The sequence below is a fragment of the Podarcis cretensis genome (assembly GCF_951804945.1).
Source record: "Podarcis cretensis genome assembly, chromosome: Z".
NCBI classification, from domain to species: Eukaryota; Metazoa; Chordata; class Lepidosauria; order Squamata; family Lacertidae; genus Podarcis; species Podarcis cretensis.
Window position 1 is genome coordinate 9,419,254 of NC_137184.1, and position 24,000 is coordinate 9,443,253.

The following is a 24,000-nucleotide window of genomic DNA, read 5'->3' on the forward strand; positions in this document are numbered from 1 at the left end:
TACTTAATGGGTGTCAACTTGCTTGAATTTATTATATGATTCTGATTACCATCTTGTATCTTGCTATTTTTTGCGTAAGCCTGATCTGATGCATGCCCTATCGCACTGCATGCTGGAACCAGTGGAATATGCTCGTGTGGTACAGTATGATTCACATTGCATTACATATTTATGGAGAGCTTCAGGCTGGGGGAAAAGCAACTTGCATCTTGTATTTATAAATCTCTTTTAATTCAACACATATTATATGGCCCTTGCTCATTTAGTATGATATACCTTTCTTTTGCATCTTTTTTGTATAATACTAATATTGATATTTGACAAAGCTTTGATTATCCTGTTGGGAAAACTTTAAATTAAACTGAACTGAATAATTCAAAACTAATTTTGTTGCATTGCTTTTTCCCTGTCTTTGGAACTTGTAACCAAGTAATACTTGTTTGCAGAAATAATTTCTCAGCCTATGCTTTCCTCAAATATATACACGTTTCATACATAGATACGGCCTTAAGTAGCTAGCTAGCAATATTGTGTATTGTGTAATATAGTTTAGATAAAAATAATGAAATATTTTTACTATACTGTAGTGGTATAGAACTGAAAGGTATTTAGTCAAATACTATTTATTGTGTGATTTATTAGCTTAATACAGTCTCCATGCAATCTATTGGATATTAGGATTATAGCACAATAAGTGAAAATGCTTTCTGTTAGACTGGTAACAACTTCAGTTAGATCTGTTTTATGCTATATTATGCAGTAGCCTTAGGCTTTAGTTAATATATTGAAATCCCTGCTACTGAAGTGGGAACTTACTGAGGTGCTGCTTTGCTTATTAAACTTGCAAGTAATTTTACTCACTAGCAGAGTACTCTTGATACACTGTCAAAGCCTATTGTGTGCTAAAGCAATTATTGATTTGGAGCACAGAAGAACCAAAGAACAGATGATATCTGTTTATGCCAACAACTCATTACATAAAATTAGTGCATGCCGGTAGTGGAATGGAGTCTGACAAGAAGAGCCTTGTAATACAAGTACCAATTGTTTTTCAGGTTGCCTGTTGGATTTATTTGTAATTCAGCTTACAAAACTTTGGGTCTACCAGACTTAATCTTTGCTTCACTGTTTCTCTAGGATTGGTGGGTTGGTATCACTATTTCAAATTAGGTACAGTTTAACGAACTAAAAATGCCTCAAGGAATTAAGTTTGTAGTTTGTAGACTATTTATTATGGTCAGCCGACCAGTGCAATAGAATATCAGATCACAAGATCAGTGATGAATTATGAGAAATATCAAGCTGAGGAATGGCAATCGTAACATCACTGCTTCATACTGTAATTATGACAAGACAAGTAGCTTTGCTACAGTGACAAATTCTGCCTTCCTCTATTAGGTACGTTATCGCCGAGATCACCTTTCAAATAGGCAGTTACCATTTTTTCCATTGCTTGAAGATTTGATGAAGGACTGCAGTGATGGGGCTGCTTTATTGGCTGTGATACATTATTATTGTCCTGAACATATGAAGCTAGATGGTACGTGGATAAGAAATTCTAAGTGACCTAGTTTTAAATAATGTCTGAGTAGAATGTTACGGATTTACTAAAATAGCTTTATACAAATCTAATTGTGGCATTCATTATAATCTAATTTAAATGATCCAATAACTTTTAGTCCTACTGTTTGCAGTGGGAGCACATTTTGAAAAATATAACTGAAACTAACTAGACAAAAATCCTTCACTTTGGTTGGCTCAAACCCCTGGTCAACTGTCCTTTTTGCTTATTATGTGTATCTATGATGGCATGTAAACAAGGATGGCAATGCTGCTGCTGCTTCTCAAACAAGGTTGTTGCTTCCAAGTTACCACTTTGGGGAGTTGTGTATTCTAGGCTTGTTCTCCATGCAATACTGATCTATATCAACCCAAGAGATTGATGCAAAGGGATTAAAGAAGTGGCATTCATTAGGAAGAGCCCAGGTTGAATATGTATAATGTATGGTGAATCACATTTCTTACATCTAAGTATGGGCATGTTGTATCCAGAAACTACCACCCTTATACATGTTCTAACTTATCACTTTCCCCTCTCTCATGCCCATGATACTCATTTTATCTTTCCTGGCTGAGAATATCTCCATGCTGATACAAACTGGTCTCAGTATCCCTAGTGCAGCCTTTGCTAACCCAGTGTCCTCCATGCTGGCTAGGGCTTATGGAAGTTTTAGTACAGAACATCTGCAGGGCACCAGGTTGACAAAAGCTGCCCCTAGTGTGCTGTTGGGACTTGGAGCTGCACAGTTCCTGTGCTGTCTTTGAATACCACTCCTGTAGTTTGACTTATAGGCTGAAGCAAAGCACTGTTGGGAAAAGTGTTGACTGTTTTTTCCTACATGATAACTGCATGAGCTGAGGGTTAATCCATTGGGTTTCCTTGTGACACTGATTCTTGATGCTTTTATCATTGGTTAGAGATCTGCCTAAAAGAGGTAACATCGATTGCTGACAGTATCTATAACATCCAGCTGCTTCGGGAATTCTCAAATGAATATCTTAGCAAATGTTTTTACCTCACACTGGAGGACATGCTGTATGCACCTTTGGTCCTAAAGGTAAGGCATGGAGGGATTCACCCAAATTTTAAAAGACATGTAGATAGTTTATTAATGTTAAAATCCTTTTTCTAGCCCAACATGATGGTCTTCATTGCTGAATTATTCTGGTGGTTTGAGAATGTTAAGCCAGACTTCGTGCAGCCCAGGGACCTCCAAGAAGTAAAAGATGGTGAGATATTTTAAACTTCTGTAGCAATAAAATAATAATAATAATAATAATAATAATAATAAATATAATAATAACAACAACAACAACAATAACAATAACAACAACATTTTATTTGTATCCTGCCCTCCCCGGCCAAAGCTGGGCTAAGAGCGGCTAACAACAGGTAAAAATAGCACAGCGTACATAAAATCGCACAGTCATTTAATTAAAATACATTCTAGAATCAATTCAGAATCAAATTAATAGCAACCATCGGGTTAGAGTTCTATGAAGATTAAAAAGGTAAAGGTAAAGGTACCCCTGCCCGTACGGGCCAGTCTTGACAGACTCTGGGGTTGTGCGCCCATCTCACTTAAGAGGCCAGGGGCCAGCGCTGTCCGGAGACACTTCCGGGTCACGTGGCCAGCGTGACATCGCTGCTCTGGCCAGAGCCAGAGCCAGAGCCGCACACGGAAACGCCGTTTACCTTCCCGCTGGTAAGCGGTCCCTATTTATCTACTTGCACCCGGAGGTGCTTTCGAACTGCTAGGTTGGCAGGCGCTGGGACCGAGCAGCGGGAGCGCACCCCGCCGCAGGGATTCGAACCGCCGACCTTTCGATCGGCAAGCCCTAAGCGCTGAGGCTTTAACCCACAGCGCCACCTGCGTCCTTCTATGAAGATTACAGAAGGCAATTTCACTGATGTTGCTAGAGCGTTTTATATCAAAGCCCTTTTTTGTTAGCCTGTGTGGCATTCCTATGCGTCTCCAGGCTTGATTATCAGAAGCTTAGGTCTTCCAGTGGGTGCACAGAGAGTTGCTAGATGAGTGTATTTTTTATTCCTCCAAACTAGAGCTTAGTTCTTTTTTAAAGTGTAGGCAAAATACGAGCTTACCCTACCTAGTATGCAGTGAGTCCAGCTTGTTAAGTTTTCCCCCACCCCTACACTTGGTCCAGTACTTGGTGGCAGTGAGTGTCTGGAAACTCTTGGCACTTGGTTAAAATATATTGAGGTCTGATGCAGAAAATAAAAGTGGCATTGTTCTGCCCATTATATGGGGCACCATTCATTAAGAGACAGCCCTGTGCAGGTCCTGCGGAAATGGATGAAAATTGCACAAGAACATTTTATTTTGTTATGACTGGCATTGTGCTCCATGGGCTGGATGTATGTCACTTTCTGCACTCCTTAATCGTTCTATTCTGTAGTCTTCAATAGCCCCCAAAATTGGCTCCTTATCCTTGTCTCATGGAAGCACTCTATCTTTATGGTCCTTTCCCATCCTTCATTTGTTATACCCATTGCTCAACTCCTATCCTTTTGCAATCACTGGCTGCCTCCACTTCTGGACTGCCACTATGCTTGTAAATTTGTTAAAAAGTTTCAGAATCATTATTAATAGGCATTCTGCCAATTTGCTGTTCAAAACATATCTGATTACTGTGAATTTTATATATTCTTATCTGAGTTTATTGGATTATGATACTGATGATTTGCAATGGCAAGAAATTTCATAAAATCTTACTCTTGATTGGTGGTAGCTCATTTTTAAGGCAACACTAACACTGTAAATGAATGTGCAGCAAAAACAATGTTGCAGCAGAAGAGTAGCCGTCTGCCTGTTCCTATTTCCAACGCAACGAAACGCAGTTTCATGGTGAATCCAGCTGCTTCCAGTTCACCTGATGTACAACTCCCAGTTCAGCTCCCTTTGGAGTCTTGCAACAGGTATTCCCTGCATCCTGAAGAATTTGAGTATCTGTAAGTCTGTCTTTCTATCTCTACATTCAGTCTTGCTTTCCTTACCAGTTTGGGAGCTACAGCCTATTACTAGTGCTACCTTTAATTGTGTCCAGCAGACTAATTCCCTCCTTCTTCCAACAATTCATATTAGGCAGTTGTGTGGACTTTGCTCCACAGGTTATATTATTTGGTTTGGGCGAGGTACACAGGCTTACTGAAGGATCCTTATATTTTGGAAATGAAAACATACTATGAGGCCTCCGTTGTCTTTCAGTTTGGTCTGTAGACTTTTGGGATACTGAAGGCAGCAACATTTTCTTTGTTCTGCATTAGGTTCCTCCCACTTGCATGAATAAACTTGGTGAGAAAGTGCTTGAAAGCCACTGATACACGATACATTGCTTGTGATGGAAAATGTAACTCAGTTCTGGTTGGATGGCCGAATCTTGATTGTGCTGCTTATAAACCCAAGTCTCTTCTGTGGCTGAGAGTCTCCTGGCTCTTTTAGTCCCCTGCTGTGAGAAGCTATGGTGGTCAGAGTCAATCTCTTTCCCTCTCCTGTGCATTGGTGCTTCAGCCCCCTTCTCTCCTTCCCCTCCAAAGCTCTGTATAAGATTAAAGAGGGGCAACTGTTGCAACCTCCCAGTGCAGCATCTTTAATATGGTTCTTAAGAGCATGCGTGTCTGAAGAAGCAACTCTAGTTGAGTTTTAGGCAGAGTCTTAAGAGATACACATTTGGTAAAAATAATAATAAAGGAATGTATTCAAGAGCAAGAAATGTAAGAAATAAGGAAGTACAATTCTCAGTCTGTTCAGGCACTGGTTGTGGTGGGAACCTTTTGCAAAAATCTGTAAGCTAATCGCACATCCAGTATGAAAAAGATACCATTTTCTGCGACTGAGTCTGTTCTGTCATTTATAGGCTTCTTTCTAGCTTTCATGGGGACCTTTTAACCATCCATGTAAACGGAAAGCTTCTTAATGTAAATTTCAAATGTCTCCTACATTAACTATTAGTTATTCAGTAACACATTATGTACAGTAAGACAGCTTTAAAGTTTCAGTAACTTGAATCTTCCTAGTCGGGATGTAATTAAGTTCTGTAAAGGGCTCTTGAGACTTAAGTCTCATTATTCACCCTTCTCTTTACTCCTTCCTTCCTTCTTTTCCTTCTGTTTTTTTTTTTCTCTTTTAAATATGGTTTCCTTTTAAGAATGTAGTTCATTGGCTTAAGCATAGCCTCTTAATTTCAGATAGCTGGTACAATTTTGTGTTGTGAGTCACTCTTGTTGACTGGCTTAATTTTTTTACTTTGTTTTGGCATTTGTGGGCGGGGGGGATGATGGGTGTTGTGTAGTAATGTGTGTTTTTCCTATTGTTTTGTTTTTTCTCTTGCAAAAAAACCTCTCATTAATTGTGTGTGTGTGTGTGTGTATGTGTTTTAACAATAGCGGAAAAGGAAACCCTGCCTTCAGCCCATCCCATCCATTGCTGCCTTTGAGACAAAAACAACAGAAGTCCCTGCAGGGGGAGGACAGTTCAGGTAGGCACCTATTTCTCTTGTGAACATAGGAGCCAACTCCTAGGGGCTGAGGGGACTTTGGGCCCCCCATAGTTGATGGGCATTTCTATTCAAATGGTGTACTTGCACCACATCATGTGATCAGTTATGCAAGGTGGGGCTTAACCTGGACCCCCCAATAATTTATTCAAGTTGGCATCCCTGCTTGTGAACAACTTGATGCAAAAGTAATAGCCACAGCACAGAACACAGTTTTGGGTATTTTGTCCCTCTGAAGTTGACAATAGAAAGCTCCTATTACTGAAAGATCAGGGTTAGGATTAAGAACACACTGCAACTGAGTTTGCCCCACCAGGTCTCTGAGTCTCTGGAACTGCAGCTGGGTCAGGCAATAGTGTGGCTAGTTTAATCTCACTTGTGAGAAAGGAAAGAGGTGGGGATAGTAGTAGGACCTGACTTACGTTTCCTTTCCTTCCTCTCCCACCCGTGTGATTCAGTCATTGAGAACTCTATTCCTTCTCCCAAGCCAGACAGGGTACCTTGTGGTTACAACAAACTTTTGAAGCTGTTGCTCTAGATTGTTGGATGTTGCTGTGAGTATTTTGGTAGGGGAAGGATGAGCAGTTTTGGTTAATCTGAGCACCATTTGCAGAGAAAATAACTTTGATAGTGAATGCCTTTTGTGGTGTTGCTTGGGCTGATGTGGAACAATCTTCTGACCTTCACAGTTCTACTCATACTATGCATATGTATAAGGTAGAGAAACTCTGGCTGCAGCTGTACTTGGACATTTTATATCAAGAATTCCCCCTACCAACTACTACTGAGGCTTCAGTCCTAAGCATGGTTATTTGGAATTGAGTTCCACTTAGATTAATGAGTTTTCAATGCCAATCAGCAACTCACGATATCTAGGCTTAAAAACATGTGTACTTGTCATAATAGTGCAACAATTTTGAGCTATGCTATATATGACAGCAGTTTTATACTGCCCTCTAATGGTGAAATCTTGTTAAGAGGACATTCTGTAATAATAATGTAAAAGTGTAAAATAATCAAAATCAAGAGTGTTTGAAAAGTTGTCCAACATCCTTTATATATATCTATATATATATTTGTAGATCAACGGCATCGTTCTAATTCATTGACAAAAGTAGATGGGCAGCCACGGGAGTCAATCCTTGCATGGCCAGAGAAGAAGCAAAGGTAATATATACTGGATGATATTGTATGGGAAAGGCACCTTAATATCTTTGCATGCTGTTGACATGTGGTATGACATATGACTTTATTGGTAAAAATGTTGATAATAGTGTTCATGCAGATAGCGTAGTATTATGGCCTGATAAAAATGCAGCAATCTACTGTTGATCCAGTGGTTAGGTGTTGAACCTGGTCATGAAAGCGTTTTGTGCCTTGGTTTCTGTGATGGGGAAGTGCATAGCATCTTCTTTCCAGTCTGTACAATGGAAATAATAATGTCCTGCCTCAAATAATGGTTGGATTGTATCTATTCAAATAGAATACCAATGTGTAAAGAAGTTCTTTGGATATTAGCATATTATGATAATGAATGTCTTTAGAAATAGTCAGCTCCGATTCTTTTCCTTGAATTTCTGCTTCCTATGAACGCCAAAATTCAATGAATTTCACAAATTCATGTGAATTCCATAGCTAGATGGGCAATTTCTGCTAAAGCACCCTTATCAGTTCTAATGGACATTTTGTTACTTCTAGACCTGTTTCTCAGCCAACACCATTCGCGCTTCATTATGCTGCAAGCAGTGATGCAGACCCCAGTTCTGGTGATAGCATTAGCTTGGCTCGGTCAATCAGCAAGGACAGCCTAGCATCAAACATTGTCAACATCACTCCAAAACAGCAGCCTCAGTCTGCACCAGTGAAAAGCGATGGGAAAAGTTTGCTGAACAATGTAGAAATAGAAGATGAGGATGAGGATGAAGAATTGATCGCAGTAATCTGCCCAGATGCTACACTGAACCATGGCAACCTGGAACTTCAGAGTGTGCCAGCTAGATCACCTAGTCAAGTTGCAACCGCATGGGCTCAGAAATCACAAAGTGAAGCCTCCAAAAGCAGGACAGATAGCTTTTTCCTTGAGCCTTTAATGCCTGCTATTCTACGACCAGCAAAGGAAAAACAATCAATCAATAAGGAGGATGAATGTGGGGAAGGAAAGAAGAGAGGCTTTGTATCAAAGAGAGTGAGTGAGGGGCCCATGGCTTTAGTCCGTAAGAAAGCCAATAATAATCATGCAGATCACATCCTCAGCAGAACTTGTGTTGCAAATTCTAGTTCTGAATTATCAGCAGCTGCTGGTTCCAGCATGGCAGATCCGTCAGTGCACTCAGAAGTCAGAGGAGAGCCCTTCCATCCCCAGGCAATTAGTAGCTTAGATACTTTATCTCTAGAACAGTCCACCAAAGCACATGAGGATTTGGCTTGCGGTACAAATGTTGGCTACATGAAAAGTCCAAATTCTCGCATTGCAGACACCTCATGGACAATGATCAGGCAAGATTCTGATTCAGACATTCTGGATATGGAGGAAGTCGAACAAGATTTAGTGTCAGACGATCATCCAATAATTGCCAAGTATATAGGAGAAGAGGAATCAGCAAAGCTGCAAGAAGACATGAAGGTTAAGGAACATGAAGATAAAGATGATGCCAGTGGACGTTCAAGTCCATGCCTAAGTACTGTTTCTCAGATAAGCAGCTCATCCGTGACCAGTGGGAGTGCCAGAATGACTAACTTTGCTGAACGGAAGTTTCAGAGATTGAACAACTATGAAACAAAATCCAGCACAAGCAGCTCACAGAAGACCACACCAGATGGATCAGAGTGTTGTCCAGCTCTGTTAACCACATGGAAGCAGAAGAGGGAGCAAAGCCCCAACAGGCAGAACAAAGATAATGTTAACCTGCTGGCTTCTGAACTGGTGCAGCTTCATATGCAGCTGGAGGAGAAGCGGAGAGTGATAGAGGCTCAGAAGAAGAAGAAGGAGGTGTTGTCGGCCAGGCAGCGGTTAAAACTGGGCAAGGCAGCATTCTTGGGTGTGGTGAAGAAAGGGAAAGGGGCTGAAGTTGCTCAGCCACTTAAGCCAGAGCACTTCACGAAGGAGTATTCAAGACACAATGGGGAAGGCGTGGATGCTACTTTGAGCTCTGAATCTGAGTCCATCTTCATGAAAGAGGAAGGGGATGAAGAGACTCTTGATTCTCTTGAAGTGCCCAAAGTAAAGGCCCAAGAAACTCTTGCTTTTGTTGAGGAAAACAATCCAAAAGAACCCACTATACATGAAATAGAGAAAAGCAAAATGATTTCTGCTGCACTTCTAGAAGAGAACATCGAATCTGCTGAATGTGATCTCCCCATTGAGAAACTAAATGAAATGATCAGTGCCCTCCGGCAAGATATCATGAAGATTTCTCGGCAACAAGAGCTTCTCATGAAACAGCCAACAGTATCGTCACTGAGAGGCGTCTCTCAGGACCAAAAGATAAAAGCACCAGTTCATTTTGTCGAACCTCTGTCTCCTACTGACATGAGTAGTCTCCCTAAGCCACCATGTCTCAGTCAAGGTCGGAGTCCTCACTCGGGGAGACCATCTGAACTGAAAGAGGGTAAGGAGCTTCAGCAAGCCATGATGCGCATCAAAACCCTGACTCCTAGCACTGACACCTCGCCACACTTAAGGCAGTTTCCATCAAACAATTCATCCAAGACCCCAACTGAAGCTACTGTCGAAAATAATTTTGACCTGGATAGCACTAGAGAGAAACAGCGAGCAGGATTTACCCTGTCCACTTCCAAAGACACAAATATCCTCTCTGAGGCTCTCAAAGATGTGAATAGTAACATAGAAGACATTAGCTGTGCTTCTTGTGATAGCTCATGGAAAGAGAACATCCCAACAGAGGAGTCCACGAGAAGCAAAGGTAGCCTTATTGAAGTAGACCTGTCTGATTTAAAAGCCCCAGATGAAGGAGGAGAAGCTGAAAGCCAAGACAACTCCACATACCTGACTGGTGAAATTGATCAGAAGTCAGGAGTTAGTTTTTTCTTTAAGGTAAGAACAAGATAGTGTTGTTGAATCCCTGATTATTTGGTACAGCAGTAATCTCTCCTTAACACTTGCTTTTAACTGGGGTGGGCTGAATAGTTCATTTTGTACACCCCTATATTACATGTGCTGGGTTTGGTGATGTGGGTGGGTGGGAGCATCGTGCATAGTTAGATTTTTTTTTTTAATAGCATAATAATTGAATGCTTAGTGTGTTCGCATCCCTTAATATCTCTCTCTCTGTGTGTGTGTGTGTAGATATTCTGGCAAATGTGGTTGAAGCAAAGGTGCAACAGTCAATTTGGCAGCTCAGAAATAAGTTGCAACAAGGGTGGTCAGCTGTACCCTCTGTTGTCAACGGGATACTTACGTGCATGAGAGGAAAGACCATTATATGTTGCTTTTTGCTAACAGGCACTACCTGGCAACATGTATTATTATCATTATCGTCATTTATATACCATTCTTTATCTGAAGATCTCAGGGTGGTTTATAGTGACAGGTATTGCTGGACAATCCCACATGGGGTCAGGGGAAAGCAGCAGTGGATTCATCACCCACCCCAAGTCCTGCTGAGCTGTGCCAGCCATGGCATTAGGCAGTTGCGTAATTTTTCACTGTATCAGCTCTAACTGACTGGCAACAGTTTTGCAACCTCATTCTCCCTGTAGTGGCATTTTCTGCATACTTGTGGAGTACCTGTATGCTACATGCTCCCTTATGATGGTTTGTAATTCCCTTAGTGTTCTTTCATTACATATGTTTGATAACGAAAAGATCACTCAGTGCAGTATATGCAAACACCTGTCTCGTTTAAGATTACATAGAACTTCTATTACAGGGTGAGCTCCCATTGTTCAGTCCCAGCTCTTGCCAACCTAGCAGTTCGAAAGCACGTCAAAGTGCAAGTAGATAAATAGGTACCGCTTCGGCGGGAAGGTAAACGGCGTTTCTGTGCGCTGCTCTGGTTCACCAGAAGCAGCTTAGTCATGCTGGCCACATGACCCAGAAAAACTGTCTGCGGACAAATGTCAGTTCCCTCGGCCAATAAAGCGAGATGAACTCCGCAACCCCAGAGTCATTTGCGACTGGACTTAACTTTCAGGAGTCCTTTTTTAAGAATTTCTCAATAATGATAAAACTCACAGGTGAATACTTTTATTTTTATATATCTTTGTGTGAGTTAATGCTTAATACTTTATTATCCCTTTGGCACTGCATCTTTGTTCCCCTTTTTTTGGTCCTTTCAGTCTGTGACTCTTTATAGTTTACATTTTTTATTCTTTGTTTTCTTGCTTTTCGTTGGCACTTTTCTTATTTTTGTAACAAATCAATCAAAAGCATTTAACAAAAACGCAATGCAATGAAAAGACAATAGAGAGTGCCTGGATGCTTGCTTCACAGTGTCAATGATATTCAGTGGGATTATTTTATTTTCTGTTTTCAGGGCCCATCTAAACCCGTGATTGTAATCTGTTTTAGCTGTTTTAAATTATCAGTTGTTATAACCTGCTCAGGAACTTGCTGTTGAAGGGCAGATAATAACTTTGATGATGATGATATGTGTATGTTTATATGTATCTTGTTCCTTAATGGGACTCCAAATGGAGGACTCCAAGCTGCTTTCTTAGCCAAGCACTGACCAGATTCCAGACCAGCTTAGCTTTGGAGATGTTGCTGAAATCACTACCTTCAATTAACTGTCCTGGGGTCATACACTGCAGAATTTGTGAGCTTAGCAAGAGGGCTGATATTTGTTGCAAATATGGAAAATGGCAGCTCCATCGTTAAAGCAGCCAAAAAAAAAAAAAATGTTTCTGTGCTCAGATGGAAGTCATGAGATTTTCTTCATAGCCTCATACAGCGTTTGCTATTTCTACACCCCACGCTGCAAAAACACAACTTCTCACTTGAATTTTAATTTGACAGGATGGGCAGAAAGCAGAAGATGAGCTTGCAAAGAAACGTGCCGCTTTCCTCTTAAAGCAGCAGCGCAAAGCTGAAGAGACACGCCTTAGAAAACTCCAGTTCGAGGCAGAGGCTGAACAAAAGAGAGATGAAGCCCGGTAAATTCATTGTCTTGCCACACAGTATATAGATGAGTACTTCATGCTTTTATGTTCTCACTTGAGAAATTGGTAATGATGGGATTTGAAGGCTGCCCTTTGCCTTTTTAGTCGTAAAGCTGAAGAAGACCGCATACGGAAGGAAGAAGAGAAAGCCCGGAGAGAGCTCATCAAACAAGAACACCTGAGAAGAAAGCACCAGCAAAACTTGGAAGAACAAGGCCGTGGGAAGCCCAAGCCCAAGCCCAAGCAGCCTAGGCCAATATCTGTTCATCAGGAAGAATCCTATAGCAACTTGGAAAGAAAGTGTTCTTCTATCCGTAAGCAGCAGCACTCATTTTGGTTCCTATAACAGTATAATAAAGTAACTTTTTTCATTGTGTAACACCCTTTTTCTTTTGCCAGCTGATAATCTAAGTAGTGCGCAGTCGGGGTCTAGCCTGTCTTTGGCATCTGCAACGACAACCGAACCTGAAAGTGTTAATTCTGGTGGCGCACCTTCCAAACGGTAGGAGAAAGCATAAAGATTTAGGATTCTGATGTTGAAACATACTTTGGGGTGGGGAACATTGCCCAGATGCCACATCCAGCCTTCAATAGTGGCCATGAACTCTCTGCAAAATAGAGATAATTGCAACTTTTAGGTAACAATAGTGTAGTAGTGACTGTCAAGAAATTGTAATGGCGCACTACTTTTAAAGTACTCACTATTAGTGAATGAGAAATAGTCATTGGGGTAATATAAATAAATTGTCAGTGTCATGGGTACTGTAAACAAGATTAATAAGCAATTAGGGGTAGAACTGGGATGGGAAACGTTTGAGCTCCAAATGTGGTTGGATTACAACTCCCATTATCCTTAACAATTGCCATGCTGCTGGAGACTGATGGCGATATGGGTCCACCTATAGGCTCTCAATCCATTGGAAATAATTGTCTCATTTCAGGTGTTAGCTGCTAATTTTGCAATTATGATCATTGTCCACTAATGGAGAGTTTGTTACAGCTAACTCTTGAGGGGCTTATTTATTCATGGACTCTCCCCATAAAATTGTGACACACACATAAGCACTCCCTTGCTTTTTTGTGGATGTGTGGGTGCTCCAGTGTGTGTGTGTGTGTGTGTGTGTGTGTGTGTGTGTTTGTCTTTCTACACACACACCAATTTAAGAGACCATTTCATGCTTCTGACAAAACATGCTCTAGCCCACAAGAAATATTCTAAAATAATTTGTTAGTTGCAGATACTATGTTTTTTTTTAATAAAGCAACTTAAGCAACTTAGCATGGCTAACCCTCTGAAGCACATCTCTTTTCTGAGAGAGAGAGAGAGAGAGAGAGCGCACAAAATGTGGGGAGATGGAAAATTAGACACACTTGCTTTCCCCCCAAATAATCTGGTAGCTATGAACACACTGCTCATGTTCTTCTGATTCTTCTGACAGAGTGAAATCAATGGAAACCTTGCCCATATTGAGCAGGAACCCAAGTCGAAACATGGAGAGGGACTGGGAAAGCACCTCAGCAGCCTCTTCAGTTGCATCAGTAGCAGAATATACTGGTAAACCTAATACATTTTATCTGTACCTGTGTAATTAATGATCAGGATTATATAAGTCTGGTTGCCAGTATGTGGAACAGTACAGTGCAGTCTTCATTCTGTGGTCTCATGCCTCTGAACATACAGCAGGAAGCTGCTTTGAAACAGTCAGACCACTGATCCATCTAGTTCTTCTCAGAGTAGACTCATTGTAATTAATGAACCTTATTGATGTCCATCAATTTTAATGGGTCTACTCTGAGTAGGGCTAACGCTGGATACAATCCTGTTTTATTGGACTTTTATCATGGGATGTAGAAGCTTTGCAAACTTGCAAATTTGCCTTTTTAAATATTGCTAGTGAAATAAAGAAGAAATTTCTTACTTATTTAAGGTTTTTTTAAAAAATCTGCCTTTTCATAGTTGCTCAAGATAGTTCGCAACACTGATAAAGACACATGAGACTTTCATTTTAGCTGAGTTATCAAGCCACTTGTTTAAAATTTATGTTTTATTAGGTCCAAAGATGTTTAAAGAGCCCTGTGGCAAGTCAAACAAATCAATTATCCACAATGCTATTTCCCACTGCTGTCTTGCTGGAAAAGTGAATGAGCCTCACAAGAATTCTATACTGGAGGCAAGTATCTCTGAGAACAAGAGTTTTGGAATTGGTCAGTTGCTGTATACCTTGATTTCCATGCCCATTGTTTGATGTCTTCCAAGCATAACAGTATAAACACTTAGACATTGCCAGCAGTGTGCTGGGCTCATTTAGCAGTCTTTGATTTCCTGTGGTCATTGCTCTCAGAATTTTTCTCTTTCACCTCTAGGAGCTCAAGAAATGTGATGCCAAGCACTACATTATTTTGTTCCGTGATGCTGGCTGCCAGTTCAGAGCACTTTATTGTTTCAATCCTGAAACAGAAGAAATCCACAAGCTGACAGGAACAGGGCCAAAGAGCATCACTAAGAAAATGATTGACAAGCTTTATAAATATAGCTCGGACAGGAAGCAATTTAATATCATTCCAGCCAAAACCATGTCTGCCTGTGTAGATGCTCTGACGATTCACAACCATCTGTGGCAGCCCAAACAACCTGTAGTGCCAAAGAAGACTCAAACTCACAAATGACATTACAGTTCAGTGGGAGACTATTGTAGATTTCATCGCTGGGGAGAAATGAGTTTCCTCACCCTCTCTCTGGTTTGAGTATGAAATGAGCAGAACCATAATCCCTTTTTTAAAAAAAGAAAAGAAAGAGGCTTATTAAATGTGGATGCAAGGAAAGAATGAAGGAGCAGCTTCAGTGTTCTTTTTGGTTTTTTTGTATGAATGATAAAATGGCTGTTACACCCATTGATAACCAGAGAGGCTTTTCACATGAGGGAAGGTGCATGTAGCAAGAGTGGATTTCTTTTTACTTGAAGTTCTTCATTGGTACAAATTGGGACATCTTTTCTTGTTCCTCCCCTTCCCGCAATCACTCTTGGAGTTAGCATGTGCTGCCCCTCAGGAGAACAAGAAACTGGGCACTGTGGCAGGCTTTCAAGGAATATCTTTTAGACTCTGGAGACTTGATAACATACAAACATTTGGTACTTGTCCCTACTGCCAACACTAAACCAGGCTCTGACTTGTGGAAGGAAAAGGAAAATACTCCAACCCCACTCCCTTGCTGCTCAGAACCAAGTTTACCTAAAGTATCAAATCATTTTTAAAAGCACTGAAAACTGTAAAATTTGCCTTTTTTAAAAAAAGAAAGAAAGAAAATGGAGGACTTATGCAAATTATCATGGCTGAACATTTCTGCAACACAATCATGAAGAGGCAAACAGGTGCTACTTGTTGGAATATTCCCAATTTGAAACTTGAGGCAAGCTGAATGGAGTACAGTCAACATTGCTTTTCTGTTTCGAGTAGTATCCTAACAGGATTTTTTTTGTCTTTTTAATAAAGACAGATTATTGAAATAGTAGAACATCTTCACTCAGAGCATGTTACTCCTGTATAATGGTGCACTTAATGATCACAAATTATAATGCTTTTAAATTATGTCCTGAAATGTAATTTAAATTGGTTTTTTCTTTTTTATTTGAATGAGTACCATGCTCTAAAATGGAGTGTGTTTTATGTTGTTGTTTTTTGTTGTTTCAACTTTTTTCCTTTGTGGTAAGAGTATATACTAATAAAGGAGAAAATATACCAGTTTCCATATACTAACAATTTTCAAACAAACCTGCATTTTGTTTTTTTTGAAGGCTCAATCTGATGGTTTCAGTTTTCCTTTTCCATCTAGAAATATTAAATCTTAATAATAATAATAATTATTAATAATAATAATTTATTTATACCCAGCCCATATGGCGGGTTTCCCCAGCCACTTTGGGTGGCTTCCAACAAAATATTAAAATATAGTCCATTAAACATTAAAAGCTTCCCTAAATAGGACTGCCTTCAGATGTCTTAAAGTCTGGTAGTCATTGTTCTCTGTGACATCTGGTGGGCAGGCGTTCTATAGGGTGGGTGCCACTACCGAGAAAGCCCTCTGCCTGGTTCCCTGTAACTTGGCTTCTCGCAGTGAGGGAACCGCCAGAAGGCCCTCAGTGTCTGGGCAGAACAATGGGGGTGAAGACGCCCCTCAGGTATACTGGACCGAGGCTGTTTAGGGCTTTAAAGGTCAGCACCAACACTTTGAATTGTGCTCCGAAATGCATTGGGAGCCAATGTAGTTCTTTCAAGACCGGTGTTATGTGGTCTCAGTGGCCGGTCCCAGTCACCAGTCTAGCTGCCGCATTCTGGATTATTTGTAGTTTCCGGGTCACCTTCAAAGATAGCCCCACATAGAGCGCATTGCAGTAGTCCAAGTGGGAGATAACCAGAGCATGCATCACTCTGGCGAGACAGTCTGTAGGCAGGTACATTCTCAACCTGCGTACCAGATGGAGCTGGTAGACAGCTGCCCTGGACACAGAATTGACCTGCACCTCCATGGACAGCTGTGAGTCCAAAATGACTCCATGGCTGCGCACCTGGTCCTTCAGGGGCACAGTTACCCCATTCAGGACCAGGGAGTCCTCCACACCTGCCTGCCTCCAGTCCCCCCAAAACAGTACTTCTGTCTTGTAAGGATTCAACCTCAATCTCTTGGCTGGCATCCATCTTCCAACTGCCTCCAGACACTCACACAGGACCTTCACTACCTTCACTGGTTCTGATTTGAAAGATAGGTAGAGCTGGGTATCATCCTCATATTGATGAACACCCAGCCCAAACCCCCTGATGATCTCTCCCAGCGGCTGCATGTAGATGTTGATAAGCATGGGGGAGAGGACAGAACCCTGAGGCACCCCACAAGTGAGAGCCATGGGATCTGAACACTCATCCCCCCCACCACTTTCTGAACACGGCCCAGGAGGAAGGAGTGGAACCACTGTATAATAGTGTCCCCAGCTCCCAACCCCTCTAGACGGTCCAGAAGGATGTTATGGTCGATGGTATCGAAAGCCGCTGAGAGATCTAGCAGAAGCAGGAATCAGCTCTCACCTTTGTCCCCAGCCCGCTGGAGATCATTGACCGGCGCGACCAAGGCAGTTTCAGTCCCATGATTGAGGCCTGAATCCCGACTGGAAGGGATCCAAATGGTCCGCTTCTTCCAGGCATGCTTTGAGTTGTTCAGCAACCACTTGCTCAATCACCTTGCCCAAGAATGGAAGATTTGAGACTGGGTGATAGTTGGCCATATTGGCCGTGTCTTAAGATGTTTTTTTAAGAAGCGGTTTGATAACCACCTCTTTCAGCGGGTCTGGGAAGGCTCCCTCGCAGAGAGAAGAATTCACCACCCAGTGAAGCCCATCGCCCAGCCCTTCCCAGCTAGCTTTTATAAGCCAGGATGGGCAAGGATCAAGGAAACAGGTAGTTGGTTTCACTCATCCCAGCAGCCTGTCCACATCCTTGGAGGTAACAGATTAGAACTGATCCCACTCAACTTGACTAGACAGGACTCCAGCACTCTCCCGCCCCAGCCCTGCTCCCACGGTGGAGTCTACCTCTTCTCGAATCTGAGTGACTTTATCTGCAAAAAAACTTTGCAAAATCATTGCAGGAGATCAGATATGACCTTAAGGCTGTTTGTTTTCCCCACTACAGAAAATAACCTGTTTGTGTATATGTCTAATGAGGGCCGTTTTGATTACTGATAATTATAAAACCTGTCTGTTCGTTCCCCACCCCCAAGCTCACTCTGACTCAGCTGCCCAGGAATTTATTTTTAGGTTATGACTCTGGTTTGCACATATTTTACTTCTACTTGAAGTGTTACTTGAATATGTTTAGTGTACGGCAGCCCAGCCCGATGGGCTTGGTATAAATAATAAAATAATACTTATTATTCTTAGTGCAAAGGATACTATGCCAACATTAGAGATTGAACAGTTGAAACTCCAAAACACAATACAGTGTAATTTTGTAATGAATCTAGACATAACAATAATTGGAATTAAAGTGGGTTTTGTACAGAAGTGGTGAGAGGGTAGTGAATACTAACTAGAGAAAGAAGAATGAAGGTCTTCTATTGCAGTCTTATTGGTTCCATCCCCTTGCAGTACATTTAGGTCAGCTGTACATTTTATTTAATAGCTGGCTACCCTGTAAAAAAAGAGATGCTTTATTATTTCTAAAAGTATTCAGCACTGTCATGAGTGTAACTTTTTTCTGTTACATGCTTTATTTCTGACTGTTTGATATTATACAACATATTTATTTTATGGAAGCACTGAATCTTAATAAAAACCATCACCTAATTTTTGTTATTCCATGCATCATCTTTTTTGTTTCTGTTGGACGCCTCCCTTATGCTGAGATACAGACACATAGCTTTATTGATGTGCTTTGCATTTTGTTTGAAGTGTTTCTTAAACTAGGGATTGGGAATCTAAGGCCCTCCAGATGCTATTGGACTCCAACTCCCCTCCACCCCAGCCAGCATGGGTAGCAGTCAGAGTCAGGGATGATGAGAGTTGTAACTGAGCAGTATCTGAAGGACCACAAAGTTCCCAACCCTGTATTAAAGCAAAGTTCTCTTGACCTATGGGGAGCGAATAGCATGGTATTCATCCCAACTGGTGGAGCTTAAATAATGAGCTGAAAACCAAATTGACACTTTGTTTTCCGTCCTTCATCTGGTAGGACCCTGATGGGTTCCTGTAAAGGAGGTGTCTGAGTCTGCAAGAATCTAGAAGGAATTCCAGAGTTTGCTCCCTGAGTAAAAGCTTTATGTTTGTTAGAACTTGTGCCTTTGGGAGATGTCCAGTATGCATGCCTCATAGTGTTCCCCTTATCATGAAACAAGTCTTTGTGACATGTCCATGATTTTTACATACCGTTATAGTTTAAACTCTGGATTCACCTATCAGCTTTATTCCTGAGCTATAATGGGTAGCTGCCCCCCTTTCCTTTTTGGTGTTTGAATTATTGGGAAAAAGTCATGAGGCATGAGTATATATTTGCAACCTTCATATTGCTTTCACATCCAAGTAAGGATTAACAGCCTATTTACAAGAAATAAACCTTTTTCGTATTTGCCTTTACAGTTCAGGTGGAATTCTTGCATGTAAAACAAAGATGCAGCTCATTTTGTGTAGTTGTTAGGCATTGTTAGATTCTAACAATGTGAAATTATTGGGTGGTCTTCGATAAACAGTCATCTTTTATTTTATTTTATTTTTTTTTTTTTTATAAATAATTTTTATTGCATTTTTCACAAAAAGGAACAAAAAAGCAAATTTTCACAAACATTACAAAAAGAAAAATTTTCACAAACATTACAGAAGAAAAAAAAACATAGACAAAAAAAGAAGAGAAAAAAGGAGATTTTAACATAAAAAAACAAAAAAAAAATCCCTCACTTTCCAATTATTACCTTCAAAACCTTATTTTCCTTACTTCCACCCGCCTCCCGATCTTGTATTCTATGTAATAATTAGTTCAGCAAGCTCAATCTTTGTTCATTTTGATTCTTAATCCCTCCCTTTGTGCTCTTATTTAACTCAGTCACTAGAACCCCTTCTTTCCTTTTCAATGTCCTCAACATTCAAAGATTTTACAGTGTTTTTGTAGATAAACTTTAAACTTCTTCCAGTCCTCTTCCACCTGCTCTTCTCCTTGATCTCGAATTCTGCCAGTCATTTCAGCCAGTTCCATATAGTCTATTACTTGCATCTGCCATTCTTCCAGAGTGGGTAGATCTTGTGTCTTCCAATACTTTGCGATGAGTATTCTTGCTGCTGCTGTAGCGTACATAAAGAAAGTTCTATCCTTCTTTGACACCAATTGGCCGACCATGCCCAGAAGAAAGGCCTCTGGTTTCTTCAAGAAGGTATACTTAAATACCTTTTTCAGTTCATTATATATCATCTCCCAGAAAGCCTTGATCCTTGGGCACGTCCACCAAAGGTGAAAGAATGTCCCTTCAGTTTCTTTGCATTTCCAACATTTATTATCGGGCAAATGGTAGATTTTTGCAAGTTTGACTGGGGTCATGTACCACCTATATATCATTTTCATAATATTCTCTCTTAAGGCATTACATGCCGTGAATTTCATACCGGTGGTCCACAACCGTTCCCAGTCAACAAACATAATGTTATGACCAACGTCTTGTGCCCATTTTATCATAGCAGATTTTACCGTTTCATCCTCAGTATTCCACTTCAACAGCAAGTTATACATTCTCGACAATATCTTAGCATTGGGTTCTAACAATTCTGTTTCCAACTTTGATTTTTCCACCTGGAAGCCAATTTTCCTGTCCAAATGATAGGCCTCTCTTATTTGAAAATAATGTAACCAGTCTCGCACCTTATCCTTAAGTTTCTCATAGCTTTGCAATTTCATTTTATCTCCCTCCTGCTCCAGAATTTCCCAATATTTTGGCCAGTTAGATTCCATATTGAGTTTTTTTAAGGCCTTTGCTTCCATAGGTGAGAGCCACCTAGGGGTTTTATTTTCCAATAAATCTTTGTATTTCATCCAGACATTAAACAATGCTTTCCTGACAATATGGTTTTTAAATGTCTTGTACACTTTAGCCTTACCGTACCACAAGTATGCATGCCACCCAAAAACGTTATCATATCCTTCCAAATCCAAAATATCCGTGTTTTCAAGAAGTAGCCAATCCTTCAGCCAGCAAAAAGCTGCTGCTTCATAATATAACTTGAAGTCCGGCAGGGCAAACCCCCCTCTTTCCTTTGCGTCAGTAAGAATTTTGTATTTTATTCTGGGCTTTTTGCCCTGCCAGACAAATCTAGAAATTTCTTTTTGCCACTTCTCAAAACAGTCCATTTTGTCAATGATTTGTAGCGTCTGAAACAAAAACAACATTCTTGGCAATACATTCATTTTGATAACAGCAATTCTACCCAGTAAGGAAAGTTTCAAGTTTGTCCAAATTTCAAGATCTTTTTTCACTTCTGACCAACACTTCTCGTAATTATCTTTAAATAAATTTACATTCTTCGAAGTCAAGTTCACCCCTAGATATTTCACTTTTTTCACCAATATTAAACCTGTTTCTTCCTGAAACCTTTCCTTCTCTACTGCTGTCAGATTTTTCTCTAAAACCATAGTTTTTGATTTATTCAATTTAAAACCTGCCACCCGACCAAATTCTTGTATTATTTCCAGTGCTCTTTTAGAACTAGGGATTGGCTCCTGTAGCGTCAGTACTAAGTCATCTGCATAGGCTTTAAGTTTATAGTGTTTAACCCCGACCTGTATACCCTGAATCTGTTGGTCCCTTCTAATCATATTCAGCAAGACCTCCAGGACTGAAATAAAAAGCAAAGGGGAAATTGGGCAGCCTTGTCGTGTCCCTTTCTCTGATAAACAGTCATCTTTTAGTCTCAGTCCTACCATCTGCACAATGAGAAAATCTGGCCTACTTTACAAAGGAGAACAGGAGAAGGCAACCAACAGGAGAATGCAACCAGAAGTTTCAGCAAGAAACTTCTGAAACGTCTAAGTGGCTACTAAGATGGCTAGCCATCTCAAAGCTAGCTCTAAGCATGTTTACTCAAAAGTCTCTCTAAGTTCATTGGAAGGTTCATAAGTTCATTTAGGATTACTCTTTCTGAGTACTTTATGAACCTTGAAAACAAATGTGAAGGTGAGTTAGAGTTTTGCGTGTGAAGGCTATGTTTTTAAACTCTGGTGATATTAAGTGATCTTACTCTTTGGACAGTGTGATTACTCCCTACTAAATGTCACATACCACTACTTGGTCATAGCTCAGTAGTAGAGCATCTGCTTTGCATGCAGAAGTTCCCAGGTGCAATCTCTGGCATCTCCAAGTAGGGCTGGGAAATTCTGAAACCCGGGGGAGCCAGTCATTGTAGATTGTACTAAACTAGATAGACCAGTGGTCTGATTCAGAATAAACCTAAGGCAACTTCCCATGTACTTGTTTTAAAACTAAGGCTGTGATATATCCTTTTATAGTAGCAACTTCTCCAACCCCCTTACCCCTCTTTTTTGGCTATGTATGCTACATAGGGAAACTTTCTCTTGGCTTCATGGGAAGACTTCCTTCCTTTGTAGCTGCTTAACTTCATACTCACTGGCATTATTGAGAAATAGGGACCATTTGAAACAAACAGTTTTTTGGTTCACAAGTATATAGAAATCCAAACCACCCTGACTTAGCCCCCAGTCCTGAACACAGCACAGTGGATCTTTGAAAGCTTTCTTTTAAAAAACAAAACCTTCGAAAACCCAACCATCAGATATCACTTGACAATGCATGTCTATTTCACCAAGGGAAAGATTAGCTGAGTGGTTGAAAGAAGAAAAGCATGGAGATGACTCTTAGGTTGCTTATTTTGGGCACAGCCCACCATTCAACAAAATTAGGGCTGCTAACAATTACACAGTTTAAAAATATCAAGAAGCAGCCTCAAGGTTAGTTCAGATATTTCAAGTACTGTTGGGAAGTGGTGGGTGGCAGCAGTGGATTGCAAAGAGATTACTTTACCACGGTGGTGTAAGAAGTGGCCAGGGCTTTCCTCCCATTGAGTGCAAGCAGAAGTTTGTAAGAGCCTAGTGCCGTGTGTTTGCAATTCAATGGATGTGCACAAGTGCTTGGGTGCAGTCCTTGGGTGTTCCAAACAGTGCATCTAACCTGCCAAGATTTTACTGCTTAGTCCAATCACTTCATCAAGGTCCCTGAATAACAAAATTCTTTTCTTAAAAACCGGAATAGTGAACCTGTGGCCCATCACCCCTGACCGTTGGCCATCTAGCAGCACCTGAAAGGTCACAGCATTTACCACCCCTGCTTTATAACAAAGAAAAGTTTGGCTTGCAGGAAGACCTGGCAGGAAGATCTGGTCTATGCAAATATTAAACCAGGTAGCAAAACTGTGATCAGGAAAACATTTTTGTGATACAGTACTAGCCTCCTTTAAACCTAGCTTTGTACATGAATAATTTTTCTTCCTGAACTGGACACCACCGTCATAGTTAAAGAGCTGAACTCAGCTGCCTGTTCATGAGAACCATTTCTCATTGGGACAAGTTCAATATCTCTGATGTTACAGTGCATTTTTAAAATTAGTTTTTGCACCCTCACATTTCAGTTCAGGCTTGCCAGCAGCTTCTGCTAAGTTTGCTATTAGTGTAGAGGGAATGATAGGCACCTTTATGTGTTACATATGAAACCTAAAGGATATGCAGCATTAAGAACTTTGGAAGAGCCCTGCTGGATCAGGCCAAAGGCCTATGTAGTCCAGTATCCTGTTGTCACACTGTCAGCCAGATGCCCCACTGGGAACTCCACAAGCAGGACCTAGCTTCTTGGGAAGGTACTCAGTATCCTGGAAATCTGATGCAGTGATTGTATGATTTCTAAGGCTGTCAATAGGAGATTATTATTATTATTTGCACACAGTGGCAGCTTTCTAAAAAGAAAGTTGGCAGCGAAGAAAAAGGAGCAGCTGCAATTGGAGACTAAGAATGGGTTTGATGGAGGAGCATTTGTTTATAGATTCCAAACAAATGAACTGGTCAATGACTTAATAATTTCCTTGGTGGCTATTTGGGGTTATGGTGTATCCCTTTGAAGCGAACTGCCTGCAAAAAAGGTCAGAGTTGACATTTCCCTCTTGGCTTAGGACTGGTAGTTTGGGAGGGCAGCAACTTTTTAGCTTCTCATCACTAATCCCTTTATAATTGAGTCATTGGTCATCTGCTGAGGCCTATGCCACTGCAGACGGC

At 40.8% G+C, this 24,000-nt stretch overlaps 1 protein-coding gene across 7 annotated transcripts in view; it reads left to right on the forward strand.

Moving 5' to 3' along the window:
• The window catches only part of CAMSAP1 (calmodulin regulated spectrin associated protein 1), a 45,803-nt gene extending 27,273 nt beyond the window's left edge, over positions 1–18,530 (forward strand). For 5 of the 7 annotated variants that reach the window (XM_079961902.1, XM_079961907.1, XM_079961905.1 and 2 more), the window contains 13 exons: positions 1,399–1,540; positions 2,479–2,618; positions 2,694–2,790; positions 4,354–4,531; positions 5,966–6,057; positions 7,158–7,242; positions 7,774–10,129; positions 12,053–12,189; positions 12,301–12,509; positions 12,595–12,697; positions 13,635–13,750; positions 14,248–14,366; positions 14,560–18,530. In XM_079961902.1, coding sequence (XP_079818028.1) covers positions 1,399–1,540; positions 2,479–2,618; positions 2,694–2,790; positions 4,354–4,531; positions 5,966–6,057; positions 7,158–7,242; positions 7,774–10,129; positions 12,053–12,189; positions 12,301–12,509; positions 12,595–12,697; positions 13,635–13,750; positions 14,248–14,366; positions 14,560–14,862 — 4,077 coding nt within the window. In that variant the 3' untranslated portion in view covers positions 14,863–18,530. The remainder of the gene's footprint in view (positions 1–1,398; positions 1,541–2,478; positions 2,619–2,693; positions 2,791–4,353; positions 4,532–5,965; positions 6,058–7,157; positions 7,243–7,773; positions 10,130–12,052; positions 12,190–12,300; positions 12,510–12,594; positions 12,698–13,634; positions 13,751–14,247; positions 14,367–14,559) is intronic. The other 2 variants (XM_079961906.1, XM_079961908.1) reach the window with 1 other exon arrangement.
• Positions 18,531–24,000: the final 5,470 nt, after the last annotated feature.